At 39.6% G+C, this 10,169-nt stretch overlaps 1 protein-coding gene across 1 annotated transcript; it reads right to left on the bottom strand.

Moving 5' to 3' along the window:
• Positions 1–1,242: 1,242 nt before the first annotated feature.
• On the bottom strand, positions 1,243–9,070 carry oacyl (O-acyltransferase like). The gene is made up of 15 exons (XM_050053338.1): positions 8,787–9,070; positions 5,805–5,938; positions 5,646–5,724; positions 5,422–5,557; positions 5,069–5,271; positions 4,711–4,923; positions 4,527–4,629; positions 4,347–4,448; positions 4,093–4,258; positions 3,917–3,996; positions 3,693–3,803; positions 2,290–2,413; positions 1,944–2,130; positions 1,485–1,627; positions 1,243–1,391 (listed from the first exon to the last, which is right to left on the bottom strand). The coding sequence occupies exons 1-15, from the start codon at positions 8,941–8,943 to the stop codon at positions 1,287–1,289; spliced, it is 2,043 nt and encodes a 680-aa protein (XP_049909295.1). The 5' UTR covers positions 8,944–9,070; the 3' UTR covers positions 1,243–1,286.
• Positions 9,071–10,169: the final 1,099 nt, after the last annotated feature.

Raw genomic sequence — 10,169 nt, 5'->3', positions numbered from 1 at the left:
TTCTGACTCACTGCCATCATGGAAAGTGTATTGAAAATATCCGCCATGTTATTGTGTTGTCTGGCAGCAGAACCTTTCACAGGAGAGGACGGATGGTTTTGGAACATGATGAACTTTGGGTCACAAGGAAGCCCGTCACACTATCTACTTTATAGATGTTTTCTCATGAGTTTCCCTTTCACACGTGTAGCACACAGCAGGGGATTGTCTGTGTCAGAAGCGTTCTCACCTACTGGAAATACTCCGTTTGGTTTAGGCCAGTGGGTTGTAGTCTAAAAGTGGGTCACAGGTCCATTCTGAATGGATTGCAAGTGACTCAAACTTTATTTCAAAGTACAGTGAATTTCTGCAACAACATGGTCAAACGCAAGTATGACGCTGAACATGACGCTGGGCAATGGATGGTGCCTGAGTAGACCATGCAGGAGACAAGACATTACATGGATTACAATGTCACGTAGCCAGTTTGTAATTTGGTCATAAACAACATAGTCATCCTTGAATTGGTCTCATGATTTTGGCTTCTGCCATTACACCCTTCAATGTAAACTTTATTCCAGTTTTGTGCAAGCTGCATCATAGAAATCATCATGTCATCAACATACCAACTCATTTGTTGTGAATTCTCTGGACAAATAGCTGTGCTATTTACACATGAGCTCATTCTGACATTACGCAGACTTTTTACTTGGGAGCTGGCAGGTAAAGTCAGTTTAATGTACGATCCAACTGACACTGGGACATTTGCATTCTCAGATACAGCTCTTCTCTGTAATGTCTAGATAATTTCAGGTTTGCAATGCATGTGTGAAAGAGCCAAAGGCTGAGTTCAAGGATGGTCCCAGTAAGGGGGCCAGAAGTAGGGGAGTAGGAGGTAGGGAAGGGGCAAATGGCCCTGGCCCACATACGTCTTAAGTCACAGATCAGTGTATCCCAATTCCCATTACTTATTTGTTGGTGATATTGATTGTGGAGATGAAAACTCAAAAACATTTTTAATATATTTTCCACATTATCACTTTCAAGGTTGATAAATGTGTTTTGTATATTCTGTAGGCTGCAGGATACCGTTTGCAATGTAAAAGTTGTAATGTAAACCCTGAGAGATCACTATAGAAAAAACCCTCTGACTTTTTTCTTGGTTTCTTTTTTAGAAACAAACAGGTTTAATATCTACAAAAGCGGAACGGAACAATTGGCATAGCTTACAAGGCACAAGCAAACAGAATGTACAGTAATATAAGGGTGTTAACTGGATACAGTCTTTTGTGTGTTGACTTGTCTTGTTATGTACTGCTCCATTTTAGGAGGAGGTAAGGCTTCTCAACCAGAACAGTAAACACATAGCCGACCACCAGTGTGAGCACCAGGTGGCCAAGGAACATGTACATCTGAAAAAGACAGGAGGCGTCAAGTTAGAAAGGCTCAGACAAATAATAACCTAATTTAATATATGTCAGCATGGAGCAAGTGTGCTGACTTACAAAGTTGAGGTCTGTGTAGTGGATTGGGGTCTCTTGCAAGCCGATGTAGAGGATGATGAAGACAGGATGTGTCAGATAGCAGGCAAAGCTAATGTTAGAAAGAGGAACCCAGAAACCCTGTGACAAGAGGCTCTTGATAAAACCTAAGAAACAGTGAGAAAAACAGAGGAAGATGTAGCACAGATTATACTCATGTTACTAAACAACAAGTTGGCAGACATGCAACTTATATCTTTGTATTCTTTTGTCTCATATTGCCACATCTGAACTTTGAAATCAAATTAAAATTAAACAGGGACTTCCTGTATTATAGCCTGGTCAATCACATGATATAAAGCATGATCAAGAGCTCTGAATGCAGAAGAAACCAATACTTGAATATTTGTTACTATGCATATTTAAAATTGTATTTTGCTTTTCCTGATTATGGGATTTGGAACATCCCTGCTTTTGGTTTACCTCCGTAACCCTCCTCACAGGCCACTATGATCCAGGTCACAGCCAGAGCCCAGAGCGGCCTGTGCAGTCCCTGGTAGAGGGCATGTGGCACAGATGGATGAGCTGGGGTCTCCCTGAGGACATATGCCAATCCCACCACCACAGCCATGAGTGACAGACAGCAGAGCCAACCAAGCACCGCCTGCCACTGGATTAACAGCAAGAAATGATAATCACATGAGTGTGACAGCAGCTTCGTCCATTTTATGTATACTGAATCTTTTTGGCCCAAAGACCATATGATATGTTAAAATTTCTAGAATAAAGAATAAGCTGTGTGTAGTGATCCTATCAGGGAAGTTCTCACCTTTTGCTTTAACAGCTGGTTTTTCTTTGTTGTCAAGTATATTCCAGTCAAGATTCCTACTAAAAAAGGGCCATACCTTGTGTGGGGTTTCACATAGTAATACAATACGTAATTTTCAGATGTCCTGCAAAATAATAAAACAAAGAAATCAGTTTATTTGTTTGAATGTGAATGTATGGTTACTCGTTACTTTCTTTTACACTGGATTTCACAGTATAGAAAGTCAAAATGATACAACCTCAATTCCAGAAAAATTTGGACACTGTAAAACGCGAATAAAACCAGAATGCAATGATTTCCAAATCTTTCTTTGGCCTATATTCAATTGAAACAGTACAAAGACAAAATATTAAAAGTTCAAACTGATAAATTTTCTTGTTTATGTGTGAAATATACCCTTAATCGGATTTTGATGCCTCTAACATCTTACAAAAAAAGGGACAGGGACAACAAAAAACTAGGGAAGTTGTTGAATGCTCAAAAAACACCTGAATCATTCCACAGGTAAACAGGTTAAACGGTAACAAATGATAGCATCATTAATAAGTATGAAAGGGGCACCCTCGAAAGGCTCAGTTGTTCACAAGCAGGGATGGTTACTTTGAGGAAAACTGCATGGGCAAAATAGTCCATAAGTTTGTGAACAACCTTTCTGCATGCATGATTGCAAAGAATTCAGTGATTTCACCATCTACAATCTATGATATCATCAAGAGATTCAAAGAATCTGGAGAAATCTCTGCATGTAAGACAACATTAAATACCCATGACCTTTGACCCCTCAGGTGCCACTGCATTAAAAACTGACTTAACTGTATAAAGGATATTACTACCTGGGCTCAGGAACACTTTGGAAAACCACTGTCGGTAAACACAATTCGTTGCTGCATCTACAAACCCAAGTTAAGACTCTACCATGCAAAGAGAAAGCCATTTATAAACAACATCCAGACATGCAGCCAACTTCTCTGAGCCTGACCTCATCTGAGATGGATTGACACAAAGTGGAAAAGTGTGCTTTGGCCTGAGGAGTCCACATTTCAAACTGTTTTTGGGTATCCTGGACATTGTGTCCTCCGGGCTAAAGAGTAAAAGGATTGTTACCAGTGTAAAGCCAGCATCTGTGATGGAATGGGGGTGTGTTAGCGCCCATGTCATCATGGGTAACTTGCACATCTGTGAAGGCACCATAAATGCTGAAAGGTACATACAGGTTTTGGAGCAACATATGCTGCCACCCAGACAATGTCTTTTTCAGGGACATCTCTGTTTACTCCAGCAAGACAATGAGACACATTCTAAAAATTATTTGCAGATCATTGCATTCTGTTTGCAACTATTTTGAAATTGGGGTTGTACAATTAAGTTTGCTTTAGTTCAAGATCAACATCATTAAATCTTACAGTGTTGATGGCTGAAACACCGGCAGCTGCAGGAGTGCAGTTATAACAGCACTGACCACAGTGGTCATCAGCAGAAGGCCTCCAGCGACAACCACAAACACACCTCTGTTTCTGATAAACAAAAGACAGGATGAAGAAAAATTACAGAAATTACAGAGTTGTCAGTTCAGCTGTGGCCGAGTTTCAGAAATGTAAATTGTCCAAGGTAAGAACAAAGGACATACAGTCTGTAAAAATAGACCAGCAGAGGAGTGGTGGCATAACACTGGAAGTCCAGAGACAGGTACCATGTCCAAGGAATACACTGAGGAGAGATTGGGAAAGAAAATGATAAGCAATAGATCAGCATAGATATATTTCAAAATAGAATCAGAGGTACTGAATTATTACTTAAACTTACTATCTCGTGGACTGGGAGCAGGTTGCTAATCAACAGCAAATTAGCCCACCAGTAGGTCTTACAATCCATCAGCGCATCTATAAATGGAAACCAGTAGGGTCCCCACTGAATCAGTGAGATTAGGCCGATGGTTAGACACATGATAAACAAATGCAGTGGTTGAATCCTGCAAAAAAGGAAACAAAAGAAGAATTCACATTTACATTACTGGCTTTAGATCACACATCTTAATCATAACGACCAACAGACTGTACCTTTTAATCCTCCTGAAGAGGTAGTTAGCGACCAAACTGGGACTCAGCTTGTCTTCAGCCCTGTTGATGGATCCCAGCAGAGACCTCGCACTGAGCAGACCCCTACAACACAAACGCTGCTCTAGAAACTGTTTTTACAGACACACATTGGTTTTAAACTTCCTGTGGTGTCAGTCTCACCCGAGCAGTAAAAAGGTGTCCACAGCCAGAAAAACAGGCCCGCTGATGGAGAGCACATGCAGAGGGCTGCTTTCAACTGTTTTCTTCCAGTTTTTGTAGTTGTCTGCAAAAGAGATGATGCAAGATGTCAAAATATAACTGAGTGATTTGCAGACTGAATGAGCATATGGCAGTCTTGTCGTACCCAGATTGTTTATTACGGGGAACTGTGCAGAGTGTCCACACATGATCCATAACAGGCTGAGAACACGGATGCCATTAAGGGAGGAGTAGCCTCCTCCTGGGATGGATGAGGAGGTGCTTAATACACCCTGGCTGGTGGTCTGTAGAGAGAACGCCTGAAGGCACCAGTACACACAGCTTCGAGGAAAACGCAGTGGAGTGCGCCTGGTACCTTCTGAAAGACAACATTTAATACACTTTTCACCTATCTTCTATCACAGAACAGACTTATGCTAGTGATGCACCATCTGGCAAACATCTTGAGGAAATCTTAGGGAACATGTACTTAAACAAAATCACATAATACACATTGTACGTACGACTACTATTTTCCTCTGAAGTGCTGCTATTTATATCGCTACTGGAGGAGCTGTTGGTCTTCAGGGTCCCATAAAGGTTCAGGCCAGTGTTTAAACAGGAAGACGCCGCTCTTGGACTGACCTCTCTGTTCCGGTGCCACTGTATTATAGCTGTAAACAGGGTAGCTGCAAGAGGAATTGCTACCATTGCACAACACACAAACCTGCAGGAGAAAAGGTGTCTGTGTTAGGTGACGACTCGCCAGTGTAAGAGACAAAAACAGAGTGAAGTCCTGAAATCCTCCAACTCAGTTTCCACATGCAGATAAGACAGTAGAGACGTTAAATCAAGTCACATCCAATCATATACTGACAGACAGGTGACATCTGATGCATCAGGGGCAATGGTGTTGGGCAAGCAGTGGGTCATGATCATCTCCTGAGTGGACTGATTAACCAGGATGGGAGGTAAAGGAGGGATGAGGGACGTCTTACCAAACTGCAGTCTCTCTGTAAAAAGGTAAAACAAGTCACAAGTCAAACAAAAAGACTAACTGAGTGACGTTATTCAATGAAAATAAATCTTAAAATCACTGACCGTACAGGATCAGCATTTCCACATCATCTTCCCCACAGGAGTCAGGAACACAAATACCCACAAAGTATTGGACTGTTCCCTACGGTGTCGAAAACACTTTGTTCAGGATCTAAATCAGAGTGACATTTTATCTTGTTTAATTACACTGTTTGTCGTTACCTGCCTAAGGAACACCTGGCAGTACTGTCCAGAGAAGGCGGGACCGTGTGCAGAGCGACACTGCTGCAACAGACCAGGCTGGTTGGTATTGCCTCCTTCGACATTGCTACCCAGCTTTCCAAATGCATCGTACACTGTCAACACACACACACGCAACACCAGACAACACACAAGTGCAACCTAGTATGAAGAACAAAACATTTACTCTCCAAAATCCTTTAAAAAAAAAAGAGACTGAATTCAGAAAACAGAACATGTTAAATGTGATACTGAAGACTGATTGTGATTGCTCCCTTAATTCAAGGAAAAACATTTGGTGACTCTTTAAAACCCTAATTTAAAGCAGATTTAAACCACACAGGGGACATGTCCCCCTCAATATTTAGAACCTGTGAATTTGTCTCAAACAATAAAGGATCAAATGATTCTGACAAAAATAAAGACATAAACACCATAAAATGTATAAATTGATGTGTAAAAATTCACCAGAGAGTAAGAAAAATAAGTGTTTGATGCTAAGGATTTTCTGACCCCCAAACCCTGTTTCATATGTCCCCCCCCCCAGTATTTTCATAAGAAATCTATGCCCTTGCAAGATGTCATTTGATTTAGCATAAAGTTTTCAGTGTCCCTTACACAACTTTGTGATACAATGTAACAGATGAAACTGTACAGACTTATGTGCTTGATATTAGGTGACTTGGTCCTATCCGTGGTGCATCACATCTTCATTTTTGTGACATCTGTGTTGCCAAGGTTGTTGTTTTGTTCTTCATTTCCTTCCTTGTATACAAATTATAACTTGTGTTGTTTTAGTGTGTACTTTTTTTACTCTATAATTTTTTTTTATTGTATGTTACTTTCTTGCTCCCTGTATTTGTCTCAACTGGACATTACTTTATCTTGCCTCTGTGTTGGATACAGATTGCTGCCTTTGCGCTGTGCTTATTATCTGTCCTTAAAAAAGAAGAGAAAAAAAGATGAAAGTGTGCAAAAAATAAAATAAAACAAAATAAAATGAAATACAATAAAAGAAAGAAATTAGTTTTTTTTAAAAATGAATTTACAGAGATGGAATTAAAATACTACAATTTGAAACTCAAAATATGTCAACAAATGAATATTTTTTTTATACTTATTTATTTATCATAAGAGGAAAAGGCCAAGCCGGGATCTATCCACGATTATTTAGCCTAAAAAAAGGAAAAATAAATAAATAAATAAATAAATAAATAAATAAATAACAAAAAGATGACAGCTAAGAGACACGTTTAAAACAGCAGTGAAACAGCGCCCCTCTGTGTTGGGACGGTCAGATGTGGTACTGCACCCTTATTACAGGTGGTGAAGACCAAACAGGTGAAGTTGTTTACGTTGATTACTGTCACACAACGAGACACGGTCCATATGATGCGACAGTAAAACTGCTAATGGACAGGTTTTTGGAAAAGAAATTTAGAGGTAAAATTTGAAGTCAAACTCAGACTTCACAACAAAACAACAATAGATAATATTTAAATGACACTAGAGTTAGCTTGTTTTTCAGTGCTGTCAGTTAGCCGTGTTGTTATGAGTCTAACGTTAGTTAGCTAGCAGCTAGTTCAGTAGTGCTAACCATCTGAGTAACAAGTGTAAAGACATGGGACATGGATATGGACTACTTCATCTCTATGAATAAAAGCAGGACGGTCTTCAAGGGTGAGTCAAATAGGCTACTCTGTCTGTCTGTCTCTTTTCTCACAGTTGTATATCTCTGTGGTTGTCTGTTTTGTCATTATAAAGTGATACAAGTGATACTCAACTTGCTGCCCTCTAGCCTAATCTGGCCCCCGATAGGCAGCTGCTGGCCCCCCAATCATTTTCTAATTCACAGTGATAATAAATTGATTCACACCTGGGTTTATTTTCGTAATTGTAATATAAATACTGTGCCAGAGTGCAAAAAAAAAGCATCAAGAAAATGCTAGGAGAGGACCCTAACAGAGGTCCAGTCTCTGTACACCTGACCTATGCAGGACTGCTGCCACTGTCCCGAGGCCTCCTGTCATTTTGCAAAAGTGGCCCCCAGGCAAAGCAAGCTGAGTATCCTTGGTGTGCTTTATACATAGACACAGCCACAGTGTTAGAGCTAGCAGAGTTTTAAATAACATGTAATTTCCCCAATTTTACATTTACAGATTGTTCATTCACCTGCTGGTTGTTTGTAGCCAGAGCAGAAGGTCTGCTAGTTTCCTGTGAGTATTCATTCATTCCTGTTTTGTTTTTAGGCTGTGCCGTATAATGATGATAATAACAATATACTTTAGCACCTTTCGTACACAAATTGCAGCTCAGAGTGCTTTTCAGAATAGACACTTGAATTGGCAGACCATTAAAAGAACAGTTAAATGTTTTAAAATGAGGAAGAATGTAAAATAAACAGTTATAAACAGTTTTGAAATAGCAACAGAAATGATAACCACTTTCACCATCATAATAACAATTGAAATCCTTTGTATATTCTTGGTGTAGTGAGCATTAAAAAGTAGCTGCAATACTGGGGGCTTTCTTATAGGCCTACACCTAGATAAGATGCAGAGATAAGATTGGAAGTCCTGTATTTGATACATGCATTGATGTTTTTTGATGTGAACATGTGTGCTTAGATCTTTGTAAGCTTTATAAGAATGCATATTTATGCATGTTTCTTTTTGCATGTGAATGTAAGTCTGTTGTCAAAGTTTACTGTTATGTGGAATGGTACTACAAATCTCATTGTCCTGTTTAGTAACATTTTTATATGGCATGTCTAACTGATGGCTACAGATCCACATGTGGATAAAATGAGCTCAGTTTCAAAGTTAATGTAACTGCCTCCTCTAAAAGAACAGCAGGCCCCTGTACTTTAAGTGAGTCTGCCTGACACTCATTACAAAAATCTCAAGTGACTCTACAACTTAACATTCAGTATCAAAAAGCCTTTCAAAAGTCAGCAATACTTACTGAGTACAGCGTATTCCTTCGGCCTGTCTTGCTTAATTTCCCAGAGGAACGTGTTGGTGTCCTTCATGCATCTTTGAGACACAGTCAAGGTCTTTGTATTTTCCAGCGCTATACTACACCCTCCAAACAGAATAAACGCCATCCAACCCAGGGCCATGTTTAGGACTGACTGCAGCTTTTTAGTGGAGAAGGTGTTTAAATAACATTAGAAGGGACACATCATCATGAAGAAGGTATAGCGTGAAATTCATCTTGTATGGGGGGGATTGAAAAACTGCTTTGGGAACTGCTTGTGATCTTCCCTACCTGGTTTTCTATGTCAGGTGTGAACAGGATTTGGTTACATGAGGATGAGAGGTGAACAAAAAGATGCAGGCTGTGATTATGGTCACCACACAGGATCAGAATAATTAGAGTGCAGGTCTAATAATGATGGATACATAGTGTTGGCCTGTAGTCCCATCACTACCACTGCAAAGACACATGTTTTACAGTGGTATCAGTCTAATATTGATTCTTCTAATAATTTTAACATTCTTTTAGTTAATTTTTTGAGATTGTTTTTACAGGAACTGTGTGTCTCAGGCTAGAATACAAGAGAGGCAACACAGTCCAGTAATTAAAATATATTAACAATGGCCACTAGAGGGTGAGCTTGTCCTAAAAACCTACATGAAATGCTGTACCATGCAGTAGTGAGGGAAACCATCTATACACATTCAGTATAATGCTATATGTTACATAATTCTAGTTTTTGTGCCAATGCTAGACAGAGATGATAATTTAGTTACCCAATGGCTAGGTCAGTAGACTTACCTGAGTCATTTTACTTTACAATACAAACAAAACATTGTTCATGTTTCCTGTTTTATGCCCAGGTTGTAGAATGAAAACATGCTTCATGTAGCTGGTGCTGCTGTGACCAAACAACTATCTCCTAGAAATTACATTACTATACGAAATGATTTTGTCTTGAAGGAATCATAATTTATTTTTCTGTGTTATGTCCACTGAGATGTTCTTTCCTGTGCAGTCCAGGAAGTATTACAGAAGTGTCAGAGGCTTTAACGCCTTGGTCAAACCAGCATTAATTGATTTTTGGCCTCTTGGGGGCATTCGATAAGTTGTAAAACAACAGTGATATAGTAGCACCTTATAAGGTTGACATGGCAAAGTTCACACGATAAGACATTTGCCTATTTACCCTTTTAGGATATATTGAGCCCGACATCATTTATTTGGTGACCTGACAAATGTTTGTTGAACTCTCTTAAACTCTCCTTTTAGCTCTGTATCTGTCAACACCAGGGTTTTTCAGGGTGTGACTGTCTAAGGTGTGTTCACACTAAACGTGATGTGAGTGTTTCACAAGGCACGATTACA

The sequence above is a fragment of the Epinephelus moara genome, chromosome 9 (genome assembly GCF_006386435.1).
Source record: "Epinephelus moara isolate mb chromosome 9, YSFRI_EMoa_1.0, whole genome shotgun sequence".
NCBI lineage: Eukaryota > Metazoa > Chordata > Actinopteri > Perciformes > Serranidae > Epinephelus > Epinephelus moara.
The sequence above is the reverse complement of the archived record's forward strand: the minus strand, read 5'-3'. Positions and strand labels throughout refer to the sequence as shown.

Coding starts and splice junctions, on each gene's coding strand:
- oacyl (XM_050053338.1), bottom strand. CDS start 8,943: ATGGCCCTGGGTTGGATGGCGTTTATTCTGTTTGGAGGGTGTAGTATA. Junction 5,725..5,804: donor GCCAGGTGTTCCTTAGGCAG/GTAACGACAAAC, acceptor TCGACACCGTAG/GGAACAGTCCAATACTTTGT. Junction 3,804..3,916: donor CTGGTCTATTTTTACAGACT/GTATGTCCTTTG, acceptor TTTGTTTATCAG/AAACAGAGGTGTGTTTGTGG.